Here is a 25,082-nt window from a genome sequence, read left to right as displayed (position 1 = left end):
GCAGATTCATAAGCATTCCGCACCTAAAGAGTTAAGAAACGAGTTAAAAATTAATGAATTGTGTTTCTCATTTCGATTTCTTTAAAAAATTTTGTTGTTATGAATTATTTCCTAAAATTTTTATGTGGCATATTATTTGTTGTACTAATTCTTCCAAAATAGTATTGAGTCATTAAATTAAAATAGTTTTGAATTCCGTCAATACTAAATTTAATTTATTAAGAAATTGAAGTACCTACCTATCTCGTCTCCTAAATTGATTTGATTTTATGAATAGATTATTTTCCATCTGTAAGAATTAACACATACCTTTGTTACATTTTCTGATAAGCTATATATTATTTCCATTACATGTACATGTGATTTGATGATCCATCAAAATATTCTACGGTTATTATTTTAGATTGTCAAATAAAACCCAATAATTGACAAATGATTTCAAAATGATGATGACTTGTCACTAAGCCATAAAAAATATTATTTTGACAGTGTAAATGAAATGTTAAAAAAAATTATATGACTACCTATGTAAATGTATATCAATTATTTCTTTTTGTTATTTTACTGTTACTTTCGTTATTAAAACTTTTTTTGCCAAGTGACGAGTTTCAATTTGACTGTTTTCTTTATGAAAAAAATATTTTAATAATGTTTAGTAAATATGTATCATTAACCAACCAAAGAGATAGGAGTACCAAAACTCTAATCATGACACCGTTTCTCCGCAGGGGTAGTCGAGAGAGGGATGGACTGCCGCACAACTCTGTCTTGGTACCCATTCCTTGCTTCATTCACATTCAAATATAGTTGCATACATGCTTTTCTGTTATTCTGACGTGACCCCTTGATTAATAATGTTTAGTAAATATGTATCATTAACCAACCAAAGAGATAGGAGTACCAAAACTCTAATCATGACACCGTTTCTCCGCAGGGGTAGTCGAGAGAGGGATGGACTGCCGCACAACTCTGTCTTGGTACCCATTCCTTGCTTCATTCACATTCAAATATAGTTGCATACATGCTTTTCTGTTATTCTGACGTGACCCCTTGATTAATAATGTTTAGTAAATATGTATCATTAACCAACCAAAGAGATAGGAGTACCAAAACTCTAATCATGACACCGTTTCTCCGCAGGGGTAGTCGAGAGAGGGATGGACTGCCGCACAACTCTGTCTTGGTACCCATTCCTTGCTTCATTCACATTCAAATATAGTTGCATACATGCTTTTCTGTTATTCTGACGTGACCCCTTGATTTATAATGTTTAGTAAATATGTATCATTAACCAACCAAAGAGATAGGAGTACCAAAACTCTAATCATGACACCGTTTCTCCGCAGGGGTAGTCGAGAGAGGGATGGACTGCCGCACAACTCTGTCTTGGTACCCATTCCTTGCTTCATTCACATTCAAATATAGTTGCATACATGCTTTTCTGTTATTCTGACGTGACCCCTTGATTTATAATTGCTTTTCTGTTATTCTGACGTGACCCCTTTATTTATAATTGCTTTTCTGTTATTCTGACGTGACCCCTTTATTTATAATTGCTTTTCTGTTATTCTGACGTGACCCCTTGATTTCGCCTTGACTTCCCCGACTACTACCATGTTTTTATCTATCATGAAAAATACATGATTCATGGCTGAAAGTAGGTTGATTTTTGTGAATTTGTGTTGGGAAGTTGTGTTGCACTTTCTCTCTCATGTTTTAATCTTTAACTCTGCAAGATTGTCAAAAAATGTTTTTTGGTCAAATATTTTTCCAAAAGTACACATTCATGTGCTTATATTGTAAAAGATCTGCAGTTTCATTGAAATATTTGAACACTCTCTGAAACATGTTTCAGAGAGTGTTCAAATATTTCAATGAAATCATCCTCATGAGGAGAAGGAATAACCAATACAAATAACCAACATAAGATTTATTAGCCATTTAAAGTTATAAAAAAGTAAAACACAACATTTTTTTTACATACATTTTAATAGCAATGATTAAAAACACAAAGCTTACACATTTATTACAGTATAAAAGTATTGTCTGAATTTATAATGAGCCTATCAACATAGAACACAGACTGGGAAACAAACCCAGGATAAGTAGAATGATTTCTAAAAATCAATATAAGGGACAATTAATTTCAATTGTTATTTTTATACACATCAGTAGTGTGTTTATTTGACAATGTTGGGGCAGGTTTGAGCAAATTTCTGGCAGGGATTCCTTAACATGGTATCAAAGTGGCAATATTACGGAAATCAGACAAGTAGACTACATAAAATGGACAGACATACATTATGTAATTAGTTGAAGGTGCACTTTGAGCAAAAACTATTGACCGACTGAAACAAGTGTTACTTGTATATCAAATTAGAATACATATAATAAACATTGAATGAGCGTTACCAGCTCAAATTCATACGTACCTGCATTATACTGAAATAAAACTATGAGCTATTTAATAATACAAAAGCTATTTGTGATGATATAGGTATCTGAATATTGTTCCTACTGGTATGTACTATGTCATTTCCAAATATGTATTATAACATAGATCCCATTGTCACTTCAGGTTAAACAAATTGAAGGTTCATTTGGGTCACTATTCAGAACTGTTTGTTATATGATGGAAGTGAGAGTTTTTGAGTAAAATAAATTCAATTACGGTTACTAGCTGATCTAAGCAATATCTGATATGTGAAATTTTAACAGTTTAACTGAACTAAACAATTGCGAAAGTGTCACTAAGGGGCCGTTCAAGTATTATGTAAGCACTATAGGGGGGTCTTTGCTTTGCTTATTTTTGAAGACATGAGGGGGTGGGGGGTCGAGATAGTGATTACGTCAGCACTGCTCAGCAGTAGTTATATTTTTTTTACACATTGGCAACCCACACATTGTCTATGTTTGAAAACCGAATACATATTCGGGGATTCCCACAAATAATTGATACGTTTAGGTACTCGCTTAAAAAATAGAATACATTAACAGAAAAATGCATATAGGTACCAATTTTTACGTAAGCATGGGAGGGGGGGGGGTAAGAGCTTTGCTTACTTTTGGTGACAAGGGGGAAGAGGGGGTAAATAATTGTAATAAATCTGCTTACGTAATACTTGAACGGCCCCTAAAACGATATTATGTATTACCATAAGTACTTACAGCATTATTACAATTTCCCTAGATAAAAATGCAATATCGAACTAAATAATAATTGGACAGTAGTCCGTTAATAAAAATAAAACAATAACAAATATATTTTAACAAAATCTTGATGTAGCGTTACAAATTCCTATCCTAAAGTGAAATACGGATGGATAATTACACAATATACAATCCACAATACTATAAAATAACATTTTTAATTGAGTTCAGATGGCATTTCAGTACATATTCGTCAGTTATTACAGTTATAAATGGATTGTGTGTAGAAATCCTCCCATTTCATAAAGATAGTCTCACATGAGCGCTGTAATCTGTGAAATAGGTCAAGTTCACATGTATTTTGTGTGTATAGCACTTGTGTGAGCGCTAGCTTCGATATCTATGTACATATTACAGTACATAATACATATTATGCATGCTTGTAAAGATTTCACAGTACTTCTTACTAACAATTTCTGGAAAAGTTTAAGCTTACAACAGATCTTAAAAGTAACAGTTTTATATGTAGGAAACTACCAATCTGGTTCGTCATTAATTTAAGGCTGCGCTTTGTCCATATACAATCATTAGTAGATATGTACTAGCATTATTATTGTAATAAAATAGTGTATAAATAATACATAGTGAGACAGCCCAATGCATCTAAGACAATTTTTAAGGCAAGGAGGTAAACCTCCAAATATGGAAAAAAAGCTAAATTTAAACACCTCCAAAGGTGATATACAATGGAGTAATTTATAATCACTATTAAAAGATAATGTTACGCTTCCTGTCAATAGATGGCAGTATAACAGGAGCCATATATCTTGCATGAATATAACATGCATAAAAGATAATAATATTTTATGATGCAGTTTTAATGTCTTATCTTAAAACAGATATAAACAAAAATACATTATTTGTTAACATCAGCTCTATTTACATGTCTAGCCCTAATCCCCAAAAAGGTTATGAGGATAATGTTGATGGAAATGGAATCAACAATCACATTTTGTTTTTTATGCGTACCTTTCCCAGTTTTAAACCATTATAATGATTTTTTTTGGACCTACAATTTTTGGGAAGTTAGGGTTCTAATTTGTGATATTTTACTAATAATTTTAAAATCTTAAACCATATTTGTGAAAAAGATACTTGTTTTTTTTCAAAGAATTCACCTCAAGGGTGCTGTACGTGTATCAGTTTATGATTGTTTGCAGGAATTCGCCAAAATATTTCTGAATAAACGTAACGTATGGCGTTCATTTTATTATTTTATTAAAATACGCTTTCTGCAAGTTTGCAATATTAAGACAAATTTTTGATTTGCGCCCGTACATAAGCAATATGAATAAGAATAAATAGTTTTGTCCGTATAATAACTTAATTCTTTCAAGAGAGGCATACAAATACAATATTGTTTTAATATTTTAAACCTAATATTTTAACTTGCCAAAAACGAATTTCCATAAAATATTTAAATTAACGCCATCTATGAACGAGTAGATTATATGTAACCATGATATATTGGTGAAAATGCCAATATTGGATAATTATTGCACATGTAGAGGGAACTGAAGAATTATTCCTAAGATTGGTTCTGCTTTTGGGGAAATGGAAAAGTCATTTATATAAAATGTAAATGAAAGTGGTGTAAGAAACAACAATACATAATAATTATAACTGTTGAATTAGTAACGATATAAGAAAGAAAATAATTGAACGGTTTTTTCTTCTTTTAACTGGTTTTGTCTCCTGAAAATATAGTTCCACATATTTTCTTTATTTGAGAAAATAAATTTTAATCTGATGAATATAAAATCTAAGCTTTAATAGGTACGGACCTAAAAAAATAATTATGTTACAAATTGTAAATTCTAAAAGTTCCCCTCCTACTAACTTCTTGAGCTGAATCTTTCAACACTTAATAAAACCTTCTCGTTCATTACCGCACCGCTCAGCATGTTATCACCGCACTCATATGTACGTTTATTATATTAACTAATATTTTCCCAATTTTTCGACAAAACATTTTTTTTCTGTTGTGTTGGACAAATACTTTTATATTTTAATTATTCTATCCAATACATAAATGTATCGCTGAGAAATACATAAAATATGAATTCTTCGTTTAGTACATTTACAGATATAATGAAATTATTATGGATATGTCAAATCAGTTAACAGCACAGGCCACGAAGGGTTAATCAAATATATGATGCGTAAAATATCTCTCTTTGAAAAACAATCATCGTAAAGGAATACTTCTATTATGGAGGGAACAACTAAGTTGTGTATACTTCAGTTGAATTGAATTGTATTATTCTATAAAATATGTAATAAGAAATACTCAATTAATATTTTATACATATATGTAAATACAAATAAAATGCGGCTTAGCAAAATAATATTACAGAAGTAATTTTAAATGTAAATTTGGCAAAATAAAATTTGGTTTTTAGTTGAATAAACATTACAGTCCTCGATTATTTCTACACAAATGAAAGCAATTTATGGTAAAATATTTAGAATGTGTCCAGTTATCACAGCATTAGCATTTCATACATTTAGATTTAGAGAAAAGGGAATAATATATTATAACAACTGATAAGAATAATTGAACAAAAATAACTGATAACAAAAATAGATTATGGCAAACCGTGGAAGTCAAAATCAGTGTACAGTAATTCAACTCGAACATACACTTCATTGCAGGTCTCTAAAGTTTCAGGTAATATATTCATTGCATCTTGCAAACAGTCTTCGGTGCCAAAAAGCTGGAAAAAAATGTTATATTTTATTTATGCAAAAAAAAATTAAGTTCCTGCATTTAAGAGCGGGAGCACACAGAGAGCGGTCAGAGTTCTGCGTTCTAGTGACCGTTGACCGCTCAAGAGTTCCAAAGCACACAAGCGGCGTTCAAATTCTCGCGTTCTAGTTTCGTTTGGGTCTTTGCATATGCAACATGTCACTAGAAAGTTCATCATCCGATGAAGAATTATTGCTCTTGTGGAGCTTAGCAGCTTCTAAAAAGAAAAGGAAGTATTGGGCGCACCCAATCAACACAAAGCGAGAAGAACAAGGCGAATTTACTAGTATTTTTCAGGATTTACTTAAAGATGAACAACGATTCTTTATTTTTATAATTTACATCACTTAAATCGTATAATAAACTCCTTTCCCTAACCAATTCAATTATCTTTTCCGTGTTTGTAACCTCAGACATCGCGGCGTTCTGGCGTTCTCTGCCTTGGCGGGAAAAGAACTCTTAGAACGCGACGTTCCGTTTTGACCGCCACGGTCTGACTGCCGGCTGTGTGCGTTGTTGTTATAGTATCAGTACATTCTAATGAACGCCGAACGCGGAACTCGGAACTCCTGACCGCTCTCTGTGTGCTCCCGCTCTAAGTTAGGAACCTTTTTATTGATGAAATGCCTACCCAAATAGTGGTAACACTATCTGGTTCTAATTTGGAAATAGAAAAAAGAACAGGGAAAAATGTAAAGTTTTCACAATGAATTGAGATTAGTCGCTTAGTATTTGCTTTGAAACATGTAAATTCAATGTTTAATCTGAAATATTGCAACACATAATACAATATATTCTATCGTCTTAGCCAATGACATTAAAATACATCTAGACTTGCTTATGGTCTCACACAATAAAGATAAAATGAGGCAAGTAAGAAACACTCTTGTGTTTTCGATAAATTCTTAATTCAAACGTTGTTTCAAAGATAGACATTAAAAAAATATGTGTGTATGAACGAAATAAACGATAGGACCGGGCGGCATTTTCGTATTCAAAAGTTGCATCGAATACTACCTCAAGGCCAAATAGAGTAGGGGGCGCCTGATGGATTTTGAGGTGCCGTGCTATAATAGAGCAACGACAGTTTGCAAATGACGGTGATTCTAGTTGATATTCATTGTTACTTCTGATTTGTATGTTGTTTTACTTCAATCATATCCACTCAAGAGATTGGTTGTATATATAATATATATCCATTTACCATATTATATCATTTCTCCAAATATTATTACGGAAACATATGAACTGCTTACTGCAGTATAAAGCGAATGAATTCTAATTTTCTAATTTCGCCGTTTACCCCATATTTTTAGGTTCTATAAATTTGGCACATTGTGACAAGCGATTGCTCAAAACATTTTTGCAAATTTGCCATAATACGCCAAAAATGGCTAGTGGAAATAAATACACAGAGTGATAAGACTATTTTAATCAGTGAACTTTAGTTGGCAACAGCACTGACTTCGTAATTTGGTTCTATTCTAGTCGGCCTTTCATTTTCTCTATGGCGCGTAAAATATTTGGACGGAAAACAACTGTATTATTTATAATACGAGAAAATTAAGTTGGGTGTATTTACAAATGAAATTTTATTCTTTGACTTTTACTAGTGTTTGCCTAGTAATTAAAACAGTTTCTCATCACACATGAGGGCATATTGGCACTTTTTTAAGGCAATTTACGAGGTAGCACATATCCTTAGTGTGACAGTTTAGTACATACTGAAACCAAGAAATTGGCAGCACTACAATTGACATACTTTTTACTTGCCATTTTGAGATTTCTACAGCGTGTCTATATATTTTAACGTCATTGGAAGACCGAGAAGTCAGTTTAAAATTCACATAGGTAGATAAAATGTATGAAATGTTATCAAATGATGCACAAAGTATGCATATAATAATTAAAGTGTAACAAATTAATAAATCAATCATTTATATTTAGTATCTTTTAAGTGGTAATAATTATCTACTGTTACTGCTATTAATTTTAACTAATAAATTTCTACAAATAATGTGACTAATTAATTTACCTATTTATGGAGAAACATTATAAATAATAGGTTTTTGTTTCTAAATTTTAGATAATATTCTAGGGTCAGGCTTTTATAGCTAGAGGGAAATATGGTAATTATGGTCGTTTCTCTATAATTTTACTGCTTGTTTTCAACAGTATTTATTATTCAAAATCTATTTTCGTAACTCTTATCTAGAAATGAGCAATAAAATAAGGAAAATAAATAGTTAATAATAGTTTTACAGCCGCCATTTTTATCCTGATGAGAATTGCATTAGTTTTAGTATAATCATATTGAATTACATGAATTAAAAGGCCTTGGGTGGATGAATAATAGGCACATAATATATCGACAAGAAATGTAGTGTTGTTTGATATATTGCATTAGCTCCTATTTATTTAATTGGATAAATATATTATCAAAAACGGTAAAATGCAGATACCAAACTTTAAACAGCAAAACTACAAATTTGCACATCCGACATTGCTCAATGGGACTGTCGATATGTACAGGGTCGACCGTATGCAGGTGTAATTGAAGCAATCCGCTCCGGGCGCAGACTTGCCAAGGAGCCAAGGGGCTGATAACATCTAACACCTAATACAGCGCTCTTGAGGTTTTTACAAGCGCCAGGCGCTGTTTGGGCCGGCCCCTGTATATTTATAAAAAGTATCATAGAAATAGGTACTTTCTTGTTATACGGATGTGCACATCATATAAATTTAAATAAGGTCAGTCACCAGCAAGTGGTCAAAAGAATGTTGCGGGTACAATCTCTGCTAGCTCAAGTCCTCCATCGTTGAATAAGCATCATTTTCTGCTTATTATGATGCAAGTAGATGGAATTCAAAAAACGTCAGTTAGTCGAAACATGGAAATGTTTATCTCTTTTCCAAAAAACATAAAAATCAATGTCAGAGCCATTGATAAAATAATGTTACCTTCTGCAAAAGATCTTGGCGAGTAGGCAGAGCGTGCATTGCAATCATTGCCGCCTGTTTAATGTACCACGGATGGAATTGCGCTAAAGAGTCAGAGTACGCTGTTTGACACACGGTGCATGTGTTAGTCTGATCGTCACCGTCTCCCAGTTGTCTCAGGAATAGTCGGATGAAATCTGAAATACAAATAAATAAAATAACTAAACATTCACTGGTAAATTTTCGCAGTCAAGATTAGTAGTATTGACTATTGATGAACTGATTACACAACTTTTCCTTCTCATGCCAATGTTTCAAACAGCCTAACAGTGTTTGTTATTAGGGCATGTTCAGAAGCGTAACACTGTTTGAGAATATGTTCGGATAATGTGACTTGACAAAGGTTTCCAATTACATAAAAATTCATTGAGAAATGCATTACCAAAAATGCTTCATCTGTACGGGGTCTAACAGACGACCAATATAAATAAGAGTTAATAAGTAATAGTAATGATAAGTTTTTGAGAAATCAGATATGATTTTTGTATAATATTCATGGCTGGATAGATTCACTAGATTAGAAAATTGCTCGATTGGTATAATAATAAACTTAATGTTGCTGCTTTAATTTTATTACCTAATCCACGATGTAATCTAAGTAGAGTTCGAGATCCAGATGTGAAATCAGTTTTTTCATGAAGTCCTGTATCCTTTTCGAATCGCATCATCTTTCTGAAACTCTCGTAGAAAGCCGCATTGTCACTCTTCAAATGTTTCTCCGTGATTTTTATTTTACTTTTCACATCACTACTTACAAATGAAAATACCGAACCTATTAGATTTAAAAACCTGAAAAAAAGTAAATAATATCAATGACAGCTGTCAGAATAGTCGTCAAAATGACAGTAGAAACGTCACATGATTTCGTTCAATTTATATTTAAAGTACAAATTTACGCGTTCGTAAATACTAAAAAGCGATTCCTGGCCGCTTATAGACACAAATCCGATAAATTCATTAAATATATTTTAACTACTTACTTCACAAGTTCATTATATCCTTCGACATATTTTTCAATATGTACATCCCCTCCGTCTAACAGACTTTCCTTAAAAGTTTTATTCACATGCACTAAATTCAAACAATTATTATTCGACATTTTGAATTTGAAAACGATATTACCCTCTTCGTAATTAAATTAATTAATCAGGAGTTGATGCTGAAGAATTTGTTGCATGTTTTGGCGAAAAAAAATATGATTTGCAACTTGTTGCCAGCGAAAATAAATCTACCCTCGTGACGAGTGACTACTTCTCTGAGAATAATATTTTTTATCTGCACTGAACAACCATCAGAAAGTGAATCATTCTTAAAAGAAGAAGTTTATTATTGTTCTTCCGGTAACTGTCTTTTCTCTTTTGTATTTTTTAAACAATTGTAATGATTGCAATTATGGTGTTCGGTTAAATATTCCGTTTATTTAATACTTCTTGCATTAAAACTCATTTTATTCGAAAGTTTAATCATTATTATGTCCGGGTTTTTGGATGTTAAGCTCTGTGCTAAAGGAAATCGAGGTTTAACTCCGTGGAAGGTAGGTTTTTTATTAACTCTGCTTGAATATCAAGGTTCGTTATTCATATAATAGGATTATTTGCTAGGCTCAATTGGTTTTATGTTTTTAGGCATGGAAACAACAATGGTGCATTCTGAGGCCGTCTCCTGTGAAAGAAGGCGGGATATCCATTATTTTTCATACTTCCGCTGGTTTGGCGTCGAACTCAAAGGTGGAGATACCCAGGAACTCCCTGATTTATCGCACGGAATCAAAGACGAAGTATTATTCTTTCGGTGTGTTTCCGACCTTAGAAAGTCGGAAGCCTATCCTGCTGTTGGCTGGTCAGTCCGAGAGTGACAGCCAATTGTGGATTGGAAGAATCAGAGCTATGCTACATGGGAACATAAACAGAGCAGGTAAGCTGTAAATCACGCACGGCAGTTATATTAATATCTCCGGTTACAGTTACAATTCTTTATTCCCAACATATTTTGTGCAATGTTCTTTCTAGATAAAACCATACAGCAACGATGCAGCTTCCACATTTCCTTGATAGACAATACATTTACCAATCTGTGTGGCTTCAAAGGGCTGTATGGGCTCCTGGTAGTGACGTGTGAAGGCTTCCAGATATTGGACCTTTACAACAATACCTGCAGGATATTTGTCAACTGGAACCATATCAGCGATGTGAAAATGCTGTCAACCGAGAAAATAATCGATCACCATAGGATCTGTGCAGTTATTACAAACAGGTATAATAAACTATCATCTCCCTGTAGGCAATCTTCACCCTGTAGACTGCAGCTCGCAAAAACTCTGCGGAACTTCAGTCGTACGACTCGCATAAATTTTGAAGCCTCGAGGTGCGGTTTCTTTGTCTACTACGTCTTCCAAAAATATTACCCTGAATTTTCATTTGGGTTATCTTATATTTGTCACTCCTCGTGTTCTGACCAAGATATTGGAGCTTTCTTCATTTTATCTTGTACATTTTCACAATTTTTGGTAATTTATAAGTAGGCGCTAATTTGAAAGTTTTCATTTCTTTTTATATTGACGACTCATAACTAATTAATAATAATTAATAGCGAGGCCTCAGCACGGGTAAACCACCCAGTGAGGCCAACATTACTGGATTGTACTGTGGGACTACTTTATTTCCCCCCACATGTGGCAATACTAACGCGAATTTATCGGCTGCGATATGCAACCGAGCGTGACAAGAGGAATCTTCATTCCCGTTTTAGCGTTCGATTCAACCGCCAGTACTACCTTCTTTCTGCCACCGTCACCACGCTCTGCGTAAATTATAAAATTGGTCCTCACAAATAAACTAAATCAATTGTGCAGACACTCGTTTCAATCTCCCATCTCCTGAACACAATTTACGGATTGGGAAGGCGCAGTAAATTACAGCTAATTACAAGTCCTACACAAGCCCTTGCCACACTGGTGACCTCGACGTGATCCCGTATATCGTCACTGACTCAGTACCTTTTGGTTCTAGCCAGTTTAGAAAGCGCTCTGTCTCTCTTACGCTTGCCAGACATTGTATATCGCCATCCCATTTGATCAAAATGATGTTGAAACACAGTTCTCTATTTGAAATTTAACCCGAATTAGTTTTCCTAATATTTAAAGGGTTAAGTGAAGAATAATCAGACTTTTGGATCATGAAACACGCCCACATCACATTTCTTATGTTCTTCTTTGTTCTATTCTTGCGCCATACCAGCGGTGGATGTAAAAAGCCTCTGGTTGCCTTCACCCAGTGGCTTGATATAAAGCATCTGTTAACCACATGACCAGTGATCTAGTAATGTCAACCTCTTATCAAAATCGTGACTTTCTACCAGAATAAGTTGCATTCCTCTTATCTTATCACATTTTAATGATTATTTAATATTAATAACTCCTTATCATATCGGACATTCCTAAATACTAATTATGGTGTATTTATTATATTGTAGGGACTTTGAGTTTGGGCATGGACAGATCCTCTTCTTCTGCCACTCTGGGCGAGCTCTGATGAAGACCTTGCAGCTCCGGACACTATGTGATAGTCCGGAAATAACCTTGAGAAAGCTGAACCGAAGAATCAGCCGCAGTGAAGGAACCCTGTTCAAAATGCCCGAGGACAGAGATGCAGAAGAACATCAGAGGGATTCCGGTAATAATCAATCCATGTAACCTCTAACCAATGCGCCTATTCATACCTCTTTCCGTTCATATTTAGTCCCAATCTTCCCCTTTTTTCTGTGTATTCTTTCTGCCATTGCTTCTGACCAGTGAAAGAGTGAGAAAGTTGTGAAAAATAGGATTGCATTAAGATCACTCTGTATTGGCATTGAAACCTGGTCAAGCGGATAATATTCAGCATCACTGTCAATTTAGCCATAACAATAATAAGTGCTTTAGCATTCTGCTGATGATTGCAAGATTCTCACCAAGGGCATTCTGCCAAAAAATAACACTGTGTTCTGATTCATAGACTAGGAAATTGCAATAAACACACTTCACTCTGGAAATCCCATTACTCATTCTGAAATGTATGTCTTTCTAAAAGGGAGCAATCGACACATTGCTACTCTTTTAATTCATTTGTCATAATTTGTAAGTTTCATTGATTCATTACAAAATATCTGATGAATTCATTATAATATATATTATCTTCCCTCTAGACTAGTGACCAAAAATATAATTTCGAAATTTCCTCGTACATTTAGCGGCTAGGTACATCGAAAAGCCAACTACATTTACCCCTCAGGCTTCTGGCATATTCTGTCAGGTCAGAATATTTCCATTTTGCAGTAAAATCCAAATAAATTAAATATTTCTGAACTTATCCGAAAACTAAAAACTGTTTTTGACCGGTGATGTTTTCTGTTTTCGCTGCATTCAAATTTTATTATTAGAAATAAACATATCATTTTTGAAATATAACTTTTGAATACAAATGAAAAAAAGTTTTAAAAATGGCTCACCTAAAATCACTGATAAAACACATACGTTTTCTTAGACAAATGCATTATAAATGTTATTGCCATCTCACTATATAATACTAAAATAGTCAATTTGTTTTCAAATTTTGGTCTGAACCTTCGGTTTCATATAAGTGTACAGTTTAATTCTTATGTGGTTAACTTCTTGATTTGAATGTAAAGTGTGATGTTTTCTCTTTCTAACACCGGCTAGATCATATTTCTCACCATGACAGGAATATAAATTAGACAATGCATGAAAGTGAATGAAGCGAGGAGAGTTGTTATCTGCGTGGTTAGTTTAAAACATGGAAATTAAACAAAGGGGAGTTGTTATCGGCTTGATGGTAAGTTTAAAACATGGAAATGAAACAAAGGGGAGTTGTTATCGGCTTCATGGTTAGTTTAAAACATGGAAATGAAACAAAGGGGAGTTGTTATCGGCTTCATGGTTAGTTTAAAACATGGAAATGAAGCAAGGAGAGTTGTTATCGGCATGATGGTTAGTTTAAAACATGGAAATGAAGCAAAGAGAGATGTTATCGGCGTGATGGTTAGTTTAAAACATGGAAATGAAGCAAGGAGAGTGGTTATCGGCGTGATAGTTAGTTTAAAACATGGAATTGAATCAAGGATAGTTGGTATCGGCATGATGGTTAGTTTAAAACATGGAAATGAAGCAAGGAGAGTGGTTATCGGCGTGATGGTTAGTTTAAAACATGGAATTGAATCAAGGATAGTTGGTATCGGCATGATGGTTAGTTTAAAACATGGAAATGAAGCAAGGAGAGTTGTTATTGTTATGAAACATGGAAATCGTGTAAGAAATGTATTTACGTATGTTAGGGTAGCAGAGCTGCATTTTCGATTCTTTTACAATTTATAAATCGTTGATTAAATTTTTTGATTTCATAATATGATAATTTAGCCTCGTGTGGAGGGCTGTTAAATGTTCAAGATTGAATTTGAGAGTGTAAACTGTAAATACAAATCCATTACAAAGAACATGTGTAATCTTATCAAGATGGAATTTACGCACAAAGGGATTTGCGGTTTGTTTATCAACCGTTTTCCGTAAAGTGAATTTTCCCACTCTGTATTAAAAAATCGGCATTATCATAAGAATGCCTCAATGGTAATTTATTTAATATTTATCTTATATGACGCTGGGGAATTTTTATCAAGAACTTGATAAAAATTGCATTATCTGGTTTTTTTAAACATTTTTTTTTTCAGTTCTCTCGGGGTATTGAAGTGTTCTCTACTGTCTCAGTTATATCTGATTCTTTATTTTTTTTTAGGTTTATCGTCTTGTGGACCTGTGTCTTCTGAAAATAACATTAAGTGGGAAGGCAGTTCTCAAGATTCCGTGAGGGTTTCTATGGATGATAACGGATTCGTTCTAAAAGGAAAAGTATGTTAATTTAAAAATTATTATTAATTCTCTAAAAGTTCCCCCCTCTGACAGTCTCATTCACGGACCTCCGTTGGCTTCCTTTGACCACATTATTGATAGTCCGATTGGTAAGCTAAATTAGATAATAGAATCTCTAACTATTTATTATAGTATTGTCAGAGTTGTACAGATTGTGTGTCTACGGCATCCTCAATAGGGTATTTCCACTGTTCTTTTTTATTCTTGAAAAAAAAGTTATGATAATGAAGGTATTTTTATTTTATTTATTATATATGAATTAATTTTGTATAAAAATTTAAAACGTGCCATTTTCGATTTGCCGTCAAAACGACATGTTAGTTTCGATTTGTGAATTCATCGGCGTTGACGTCACGCTGGGTGACATTAGTGACAGCCGTCTTATCGAACATTGGCATTTTATAATGACGTTGTAGCCAGTTGGAACCGTTTCGGAATGTGCGGTTTTAGATCGTTTTTGAAATCAATAATTATGAATGAAAATTACATATTTTTAGTAAAATAAACTTTAAATCTTCTACACTTTTTTAACTGTATTCATAGTCTGTGGAAATACCCCATTGTGTTTATTGTGAAGCAGAAGGAATTGGCGATAGGAAGAGGAATAGGAGAAGTACCTGGCTATTCAGATCTGATCACCAAATATGGCTAACACCATTTCGACCATCTGTATGGTGGATTTCACCAGGGCGATACTGGGGGTACCTACCTTATTTGTATCGTTATCCAAATGATAACATAATAGTTATTATATTTTTAAACATGTAGGTTTCCAAAATATTTTGCCTGATAATTATTGTACTTATTTTAATGAATGATGTTTTGTATTGTCAATACGTAATCATTAACCAATCAACACAAATCTTTTTCATGTGCATTTCAATAACATTCGTAGTCATCAAAAAACAATCAGTACTTATTAAATCAAAACAAAAAAATTAAACAAAGCAAAATTATTACGCTTGGAGTCACGTACCGTGTTTAATTTACTAACAACTCTGTTATTTTTCTAAAGTGACCTTGATTATATGGTCAGTAGTGTGCTACTTGACTAAGGTTTTTTTAGGTCTATGCTTGCCATTAATTATACTAGTACAACCCGGATCCGTTTGCATTTTGGTAAATACTTTACTTAGCCTTAACTATATATATAACTACACAGTAGATATTAAGGTTTAATTAATTTGAGCTGTTCTGCTGAAATATTAACAGTGAAAAATAGAAAACAGGAAAAAATAGCAATATTTGAATAGAATGATGAATTTATGGAAGTGAGTGTTTAGTTAGGTTTTTCGACAGTTTAATTCCTTCAGAGGGCGAAACACCTGTCACGCGTGGTAATAATTACACAGCAGAACTTGTTTAATAATAGGCTGTTTTTTAATACTATTATTAAAAGAAACACCAAATTAAACTTGATATCAGTAAATTTTTTTGTTTGGGTCTAAATTGTGTTGGGCTGGTGGTGCATCTCAATTCCATAGGAAGTTTATTCTAAGCCCGGTGCGTCGAAGCTTAGACCCGGCCCCAAAAGTTGTTTAGTTGCTGAAAAAAATATAAAAAGTAAAAATCCAAATGAAAGTAAAAAGTTGTTTTGGGTTCTCTATGTGATGAAGATTCACAAGTTTCCCGCTTGTACTACGAGTTTGTCCAGTCAAAGTGTATAGAATATTGCTTAACCTTTGTAATTGTTTGGCAAGTGTTGCAACGCAGGTGAAACAATTATTATTGCCGCGATGTTAATAATTTAGTTATATTTTTCTCAGATGGCTTCCACTCTGATCTCCGCTGGATTGATGCTGAGCACTCCTCGCTTCCGCAGTAATACTTCCATGTCCCTGCAGCAGGTGGATGATGTTCTCTCTCCTCTTCATTGCTTCCCCGAGAATCGCAGGTAGATACATATTTCTACTCATTATGATTATTAAAGTGCCGACTTGTTAGTTTAGCGGTGGCGGCGGCTCGCGACTTTTGGGTGTGTTTTGAAATTTAATATTTAAAAATTATCCATATCATTGTAGCCGAAAACGATTTATTTTTTTCGAAAATTCGCTTTTTTGTATGCAGATTTTCAGGAAATCGGCACAGTGCATTGCCAAACTTAAATTTCCTGAAAAACTTCTTACAAAAAACCAAATTTTCGAAAAATTAAAAAAAGGATTGTTCTTATTTTTAGTTGTTTAATTGTTACATTTGTAGTCATAATTTTTGTTATTATTCTACATTTTTATTCACAGTTTATGTAAATATTGACAACCTTCATGGTACAGGGATTACAGAGTTAACAATTTGATTTTCCAGTTCATTGTAGTTTTCTCAATGATTGAAAATATTTGCTGGAAATCTGGCTTTAAGTCTATCATAAACAGCCTTTGAATGCAAAGTGTGTGTCAGCCAGCTATTATTTAATTATCAACTTCAGTGTATTATTTATACAGTAGAACCTCGTTAATTCGAAATCCACGGGACATCAAATTTCGAATTAACAAATTCCCGCGTAATTCGAAATTTTATGAAAAAAAAAAAAAAAAATACGCCGAAAATCGATTTTCTCGGCCGCCTCTTCAAATCCGGGTGGTATTTTAGTTGTAAATTAGTATTAATACTAATTATTTCTTTATTTTCGCGGCCCATTACCGTCGCGGCCGGCTCTTTAAATTCAGATATTCGAAATAAATTCGCAAAAATACGATATATTTCCGTGTAAATCGAATATGCACGGCCGATTTCCATCGCGGCCGACCCTTCAAATACAGATATTTGATGTAAATTCGTAAAAATATGATATATTTCCGCGTAAATCGAATATATCTGCAGTTTTTTTCGTCGCAGCCGGCCTTTTAAAGTTCAAATATTTTAAGTAAATTCGTAAAAACATGTCATATTTCGGCGTGAATCGAAATTTTTCGGCCGATTTCCGTCGCGCCGTATTTTTTAACTCGGATATTCGAAGTAAAGTTGAGATTTAAAATCGAGATTTCGCTTCCGATTTCCGTCGCAGCAGGCCATTTGAAATTCAAATATTCGAAATAAATTCGTAAATATACGATACATTATTCGCGTAAATCGAAATATCGCGGCCGAGTTTCGTCGCGGCGGACCCTTTAAATTCAGATATTTGGTGTAAACTCCTAAAACTACGACATATATCCGCGTAAAACGTATTTTCTTGACCCTTCAAACTCGGATATTCGAAATAAATTTGAAAAAGTACGACATTCCAGTGTAAATCGATACAGATTTACAAAATAATAATACTAATTAGGACAATGTATAACCACGTAAAAAAACATTTTTCGGCGTCTTACCGCCACGGCTGACTTTTAGATTCAGATTTACGAAATATTATGATTTATTTTCGCAAAAATCAAATTTTTTCGAATTACACGAACAAATTTTAGTGCGCGGACAAAAATAAATTACGAATTAACGAATTTCGAATTAAAAAACATTTTTGTATGAAAAAATTTTTCTGCGGAAATTTTTTGGCGAAAATTTCGAATTACGCGTTTTTTCGAATTATCGGGGTTCGAATTAACGGGGTTCTACTGTATTATCTTCTCAGCAGTTAAATATTAAGGACGAGTTGTTTCGGAAAATTTGAACAATTCATCAAATTTCAACGTTCATTTTCAAGTTCTGTGAAAGTCCTATTCAAGTTCTGTTATTATATAATTATAGGCTAGTTGCTTGACAGAACTGAACTAAAAACAGAACTTGAAAAAGTCTTTCACAGAGCTTGAAAGTGGATGTTGAAATTTGATGAATTGTTCAAATTCTCCGAAACAACCCGTCCTAAGTGATAATCTTACTTCAGATTAAAAGCAACTTGTAAACATACATTTACTTAACAATGACAACATATTATTATATAATCCTAAGAAGTGTGATCTGTACAGATTCGAAAATAATGTCTGTTGAAGAATCTGTTCAATCTGTTCAACTTGTTCAAGAAAAAATTTCAGTATTTAATCAATTTCGCTAGATTAGGGGTTGGCAGAATGAGCTCGTGCATAGGTGTTTGTGGCTCCTCAGACATCAACTCCAATTTCAATAGATTAGGGGTTGGCAGAATGAGCTCGTGCATAGGTGTTTGTGGCTCCTCAGACATCAACTCCAATTTCAATAGATTAGGGGTTGGCAGAATGAGCTCGTGCATAGGTGTTTGTGGCTCCTCAGACATCAACTCCAATTTCAATAGATTAGGGGTTGGCAGAATGAGCTCGTGCATAGGTGTTTGTGGCTCCTCAGACATCAACTCCAATTTCAATAGATTAGGGGTTGGCAGAATGAGCTCGTGCATAGGTGTTTGTGGCTCCTCAGACATCAACTCCAATTTCAATAGATTAGGGGTTGGCAGAATGAGCTCGTGCATAGGTGTTTGTGGCTCCTCAGACATCAACTCCAATTTCAATAGATTAGGGGTTGGCAGAATGAGCTCGTGCATAGGTGTTTGTGGCTCCTCAGACATCAACTCCAAATTCAATAGATTAGGGGTTGGCAGAATGAGCTCGTGCATAGGTGTTTGTGGCTCCTCAGACATCAACTCCAAATTCAATAGATTAGGGGTTGGCAGAATGAGCTCGTGCATAGGTGTTTGTGGCTCCTCAGACATCAACTCCAAATTCAATAGATTAGGGGTTGGCAGAATGAGCTCGTGCATAAGTGTTTGTGGCTCCTCAGACATCAACTCCAATTTCACTAGAATAGGGGTCGGCAGAATTCAGCTCGTGCAAAGGTATTTGTTGCTCTTCAGAGATCAAATCCAATTTCACCTCCACTCAACCAGTCTTGAGATGGAGCTGCCGAACCAATTTTGACTCGAACAGCGTCAGTGCTGTCAATGCAGTTCTTTTAGAGCTAAATTTAAAATCTAAAATTCCCTTTCCTTGACAACTTGACTCTTCTCACTTGAAAGTCTGCTGACTAGAATAATGGTACAATGGGCCCATCGTTTACACGACCCATTGTTCTCTGTATCAGTGTTATATAAATAATTTATTCTGTCTCTTTATCTACAAAACATCAATGTTTATTAAAAGTTTTAATCTATTTTCATTTTTAAAAATCAGGAATAACTCACAGGCTTAAATTGTTTTTGTAAAAAAGTTTGACCTTTTTTATCAGTAAGTTCACTTCACCTCTCATGGATTTAAATTATTGTCCTTACTTCAGACAAACCAACGCCCGCAACACATTTCTATCGGATTTTTTCTTCAGTCCCCAACTGACTTATACCAGAATAATAAGCAAAATTCTATGTGTCTTAGATCCTTTAATCTTTTGTAGTTCCATCAGACGCTGTTCAGGCGTGTCCGTTGCGTCCGGCATATACGAAGAGATCTCGGACGTCCCTACGCCAACATGTTTGGACAACACCTACGAGGTGTTGGCGGAATGCCGCTCGGCCACCCGGAGGGTAAGCAGGAGGATCCCTCCCCCGCCGCTGCCTCCCCGGACCAGGAACAACAGTAGACTTGACAGGTAGACAGATTAAATAATATATGGTAGCCAAGTATATCCCAACTATTCTCTTCTCCTATGGCATTTGAAAATTACAGACCTTAAAATAATAATAGTGACTGTGTTTCGGGGTTGGTGACTTTTGCCTTAACTTAGTACTACTTATGTAGACTTCTGTTTCAGTGCTGATAACTCGGGTTAAATGAAGCGTGTATTATTTTTGCAGTTTCATAAAAAAAAGTTTCATAAGTAGTTACCATAATTAATTGTCTACACAATTTAATTGTATACCTTACATTACCTACCTCACTAGGTGTAACCTGTTTGGAGGTAGGTGACAGAAATGTACAATAATAATATTTCCATGCATTGTTATTGACAGATTAGGTAGTGTTAAATTTAAATATGTGAACGAGAAGAATTAATAAAGTAGGTAGTATGTAAAAGAAAAAGAAAAAGAGTACATTATCGTTGACAATTAGATAATATAAATAAAACAAAATTAAAATGCAGGACAGTTCTAATTAGCAATCCATAAAAAGTAATAATCTCTTTTCATAAGGTCTTCAATTTCCTTATCATTATCATTAGCCATTCACTGATATTTTTGTTAAAGGAATAAGTGTTTATAGTTTTTATTTATTAGTTTGTAAAATATTTAGTGCTAACATAAACCTAATTATTTCCAGTGCAAGTGATTCTGGCATGGAAGAGGACAGTCTCTGCTCCACCCCTCTCCAAGAATGTGAGGATGCTAAATGGACCTACATCACGGGTTCTGTAGGGTCATTACCCAGATCGTTCACTTTGCAAAGAGAATCCTGTAGCACCTCTGCTAAATTCAACCCAGAAACTGCTTCAACTAGAACTGTCTTCAAGAACTGTGACCGCCTGCATTCAGCTTTGGATGTCTTCAGAAAAAGGATCAAAAGTGACTCTCACATGTCTAGGAATTCGGATGACAAAACCACAGACTATGATGCATCTTCATATAGCGGGTCAGAAAACTACCCTCCACGCAGCAAACGGTTGTTTGATTTCCACGTCACACCTTGTAAATCCATCCACATGATAAGAAACTCAAAGATGGGCCGCGCTCTGAGGAAGTTCGGAATCGGGAATAATATTAATAACATGAAAAATGCCGCAAAAAGTTGTGAAACGCTGGACTGCGATGAAATGAATGTAAAGTTGCTGCCGAAACACTGTTCTAAATCCGAAGAGAACTTGGATTACCGCATTAACGCAATGAATGGAGTACGAGACCAATCGTACGAAGAGAAAAAAAGCAACTTGAATTTGTCAGCAGATTGGTGTTCTGAAGAAAGTGAGGAGAATATAAAAGATCTCTCCGTTATTTGTTCAGAAAATGACCTAAAACACGCTTACCCACCAGACATCCTCGAACTGTTGTTGAAGGGGAAGGTAGATTTGGCGGAAACCATGTTGAGGCAAAAAGCGGCCGAAGAAGAATATGTGCTCATGTCTCCTTGTAACAGAGTCTCCACCACCCTCGGTCCGGGCAAAGCTAAAAATATCATGGTCACATCGCCAACCATCGCCATCGAGGATAACTACACCATCATGAGAAGTGCTTCCTAGAACAAGAACCTTCACATCTTACTCTTCCTATTTGTCATCACCGTTTGAATTAAGATTTGTTTCCATTACAAATGGAAATTATAAATGAGGTGTTTCATAACATTTTTATAAATGGATCTGATTATCATTTTACTTCATTAACAAGTCCCGAAGTAGTTTGCACATCAATTTTTGGTTTCAAAGTACGATTGCCGAAATACTGTTATGTTTGCGTTGCTTGGTTGCTAGTGTCGACCGTCTTGTAAGAATATTGTTATCTACGGAGGGGACACTAGCAGATATTAGCAGACAAAATAATGTTGAAATAGCAATTGGCAAAAATGTATGATGATTCTCTCTTTTTATTTGTACAATAAGTTTTGTTACTGTTCAGCCAGTATAAAAACGATAGACATCCAAATTGATAGACCAGTCTATCAGGGCAAGGGTAACAAACCAAGATGCTTAGAGCGGGGAGGTGGTGTGACTGTCTCCCTTCCTGTGATTTGTCAATCAATGAATCTGATGGTATACAGAAAACTTGCATTGTAATATCACTATTTAGTCCTCGAAAATAAAATCTGCTGTCGAATTACTAGACCTTTTTACAATGGTGCGCAAATTGCTGGCTGCATAAAAAACTTAACTACAAATCCCAAATCGGGTAAACAAAAGTTCGGGCTTGTTTTCAAAATCGAATATTTGTAACACATTTACACAACCCTGCGCAGAAAAGTCCCACCATCGACTGTGCTGCAAACTGTTGCCTTAACTAGCATAATATAATAGCTATATAATATAGGAAACTTTACTTTTCTGCTCAGGGTCTGGTTATTTCAAGGTGCGCTCTTCGGCGGTTAACGTACGACCGATGTCGTAGTTTATCCAAAGGATTGTTTTGCCTCCAGCTCATTGAAATGATACCCAGCTTTTATTTTATATCTATTTGGATGTCTGATAAAAATCTTACTTTTTTTGCAAGTAAAATTATGAAGCAATTCAATCAAATTATAAACAACATGTATTATTTTTGTTATTAAAAAACACGTTGAAAAAGTATATTCTATTTTGGTAATCAGTCTTTATTGTTTCCATAAATAATGTGACTGATCGATATCATGCCATTACTTTTATTTTTAATTTTGCATGCGATAAATTATCTGTAGATTATCGAATTATCTGTAGATAATTTATTGCATGCGTTAGTTGATCTATAAGATTATTATTACTTTTGGAATGTAAGTTCTTTTGTGTCAGAGAAGAATTTTATTGTCTCATAACATTATATTGATTATGCTCTGTTTACCCAAAACATGCATTTATTTTGAAATTATAAATTCTACTCGCATTAAATTCATTACAAAATTGTATGTGTCAATTGGGAGATGGTAGAACAAATCATACAAAGGGAGAGTATTTCAGTTGCTTTTTAAGTTTAGCTTGAGAAATCTGGACAACCCAATCCGACCCATAACATTCCCGAGTATGTAGTATGTTTGTGTGTATGTATGTATGCATACTGAATAATGGGCCTTTGGTACTAGACACTTCGAAATAAAAAAAATAAATTTAATTAGCTCCTTATTTTCAATGATTCCTTTTCTTGAACAGAGTGTAGTTCAAATGAAATTATTTTAAATGCATATACCTATAATATTTGTTGATAGATTAATTAACTTGGGAATTATTTTACCAAACTTATGATCTCGTATGATATAATATCCCTACTAATGTGTGTATATTCGATAACTAAGTGGGACAATCTTGAAAGCTTAGTCCAACTGAAAGTTTAGTTGAACTGAAAGTTTATTTGAAGTTAATGTTTAGTTCAACTAAAAGTTGAGAAGAACTGAGGGTTTAGTTAGAAGTGAAAGTTTAGTCCAACTGAAAGTTTGGTTGAACTGAAAGTTTATTTGAAGTGGATGTTTAGTTGAACTAAAAGTTAAGAAGAACTGAAGGTTTAGTTGAACAGAAAGTTTAGTTGAATTGAAAGATTAGTCCAACTGAAAGTTTTGTTAAATTGAAAGTTTAGTTGAATTGAATGTTTAGTTGAACTGAAAGTTTTGTTGAAATGACAGTTTTTATGATGTGCCAACAGTGGGAATTATTGCTTCTGCCTTCAACGTCTGCCTTTCAAAGTTGTGCATTTTGTAAAGTTGTGTGTTTGCCAATGCCATGTTCATGATGTTCACAGCCATCTTTGTACATTTCATACTAAATTTGAAGACAATGGATCAATGTCGCATTAAAGAAAATGTAACTAAAGATATACATGTGCATCAAAGACAGAAGAATTTAAAGATTCAATTCATTGTCATGGTATATTTTTATAATCTGAATGTGTTGTACATTGTGTATTTTCTCATTTCATCGGTCCATTGACAATATGCCTGTACCAAAAAATACTGTGAACCTGCTTACCTTGTATGGTGCTTGATGCTAGCGGTAATCATTATTTACGTGCTGTGAAAAGTAATTTATTATATAAATTGTGAAATAAAATGTAATGCAGCTTATAAATTAGGTAAAATTGAAGTTTGCAGACTTAATGAAAGGGTTAGTAAATAAGTAATGTTTATTTGTTTTATTCATAAGTCAATTCTATGAGAATGATTTTAGGGAAATATGCCTCTGACCAAGATTTGTTTTAATATACATAGTATAATATAGTATTTCTAGTCAATCTGTCGCATCATCAGTGAACATGATAAATGGATGTAATTTTAATAAATCTTGCCAAAGGGGGCATATCTCGAAACACATGATTATCAATACAGTATTTTAATTTATTTCAAAACTGATTGTATTTCACACGCTATTATTCAAACTATGATTTTAATTAGCAAAGACGTTAAGATTTCATCATTGTGCCACAAATATTGGTAAAGTGACAATTATTTTCACCGAAGTAATTACTCTGAATAACAACAAAAATAAGTTTGTACATTAGTTTTTAAATTAGGATTATTCAATGTGTTTACTAAACAAATAATATAATGTTTTCTCTGGAACTGAATCTCAGTAGATATAAGCTTGATCAGTGTTTAAATTATGCTACGAAGTTCTTGACTTGGTAAAGGTTGCGAGAATACAAACATTTAGGAAACTGTTGGTTTGCTCGCCACGAAAAATGTGTAAGCTTTTGTAATTAAACATATCCCA

At 34.0% G+C, this 25,082-nt stretch overlaps 2 protein-coding genes across 2 annotated transcripts; one reads left to right on the top strand and one right to left on the bottom strand.

The window, feature by feature from the left end:
- Positions 1–1,920: 1,920 nt before the first annotated feature.
- On the bottom strand, positions 1,921–10,138 carry LOC149418288 (ceramide-1-phosphate transfer protein). Its single transcript, XM_089638444.1, has 4 exons — positions 9,940–10,138; positions 9,537–9,748; positions 8,921–9,096; positions 1,921–5,927 (listed from the first exon to the last, which is right to left on the bottom strand). Exons 1-4 carry the CDS (start codon positions 10,056–10,058, stop codon positions 5,799–5,801), a joined length of 636 nt encoding a protein of 211 aa, XP_089494570.1. The 5' UTR covers positions 10,059–10,138; the 3' UTR covers positions 1,921–5,798.
- Positions 10,139–10,286: 148 nt separating this feature from the next.
- LOC149418287 (uncharacterized) lies at positions 10,287–22,996 on the top strand. Its single transcript, XM_089638443.1, has 8 exons — positions 10,287–10,493; positions 10,585–10,873; positions 10,969–11,212; positions 12,431–12,630; positions 14,743–14,855; positions 16,643–16,770; positions 20,166–20,360; positions 21,029–22,996. The coding sequence occupies exons 1-8, from the start codon at positions 10,431–10,433 to the stop codon at positions 21,939–21,941; spliced, it is 2,145 nt and encodes a 714-aa protein (XP_089494569.1). The 5' UTR covers positions 10,287–10,430; the 3' UTR covers positions 21,942–22,996.
- Positions 22,997–25,082: the final 2,086 nt, after the last annotated feature.

Source organism: Hesperophylax consimilis, chromosome 13, assembly GCF_061612785.1.
Source record: "Hesperophylax consimilis isolate HC1 chromosome 13, BYU_Hcon_1.0, whole genome shotgun sequence".
In the NCBI taxonomy this organism is placed as follows: Eukaryota; Metazoa; Arthropoda; class Insecta; order Trichoptera; family Limnephilidae; genus Hesperophylax; species Hesperophylax consimilis.
Note: the sequence above shows the minus strand (reverse complement) of the source record. Positions and strands in the feature narration are given on the sequence as shown.

Excerpts from the sequence above, each read along its gene's own strand:
- LOC149418288 (XM_089638444.1), bottom strand. The coding sequence starts at position 10,058 with ATGTCGAATAATAATTGTTTGAATTTAGTGCATGTGAATAAAACTTTT. Across the intron at positions 9,749-9,939 it reads GGATATAATGAACTTGTGAA|GTTTTTAAATCTAATAGGTT; the intron begins GTAAGTAGTTAA and ends ACTTTTTTTCAG. Across the intron at positions 5,928-8,920 it reads GCCAAGATCTTTTGCAGAAG|CTTTTTGGCACCGAAGACTG; the intron begins GTAACATTATTT and ends ATTTTTTTCCAG.
- LOC149418287 (XM_089638443.1), top strand. The coding sequence starts at position 10,431 with ATGTCCGGGTTTTTGGATGTTAAGCTCTGTGCTAAAGGAAATCGAGGT. Across the intron at positions 10,494-10,584 it reads GAGGTTTAACTCCGTGGAAG|GCATGGAAACAACAATGGTG; the intron begins GTAGGTTTTTTA and ends TTATGTTTTTAG. Across the intron at positions 14,856-16,642 it reads GATTCGTTCTAAAAGGAAAA|ATGGCTTCCACTCTGATCTC; the intron begins GTATGTTAATTT and ends TATTTTTCTCAG.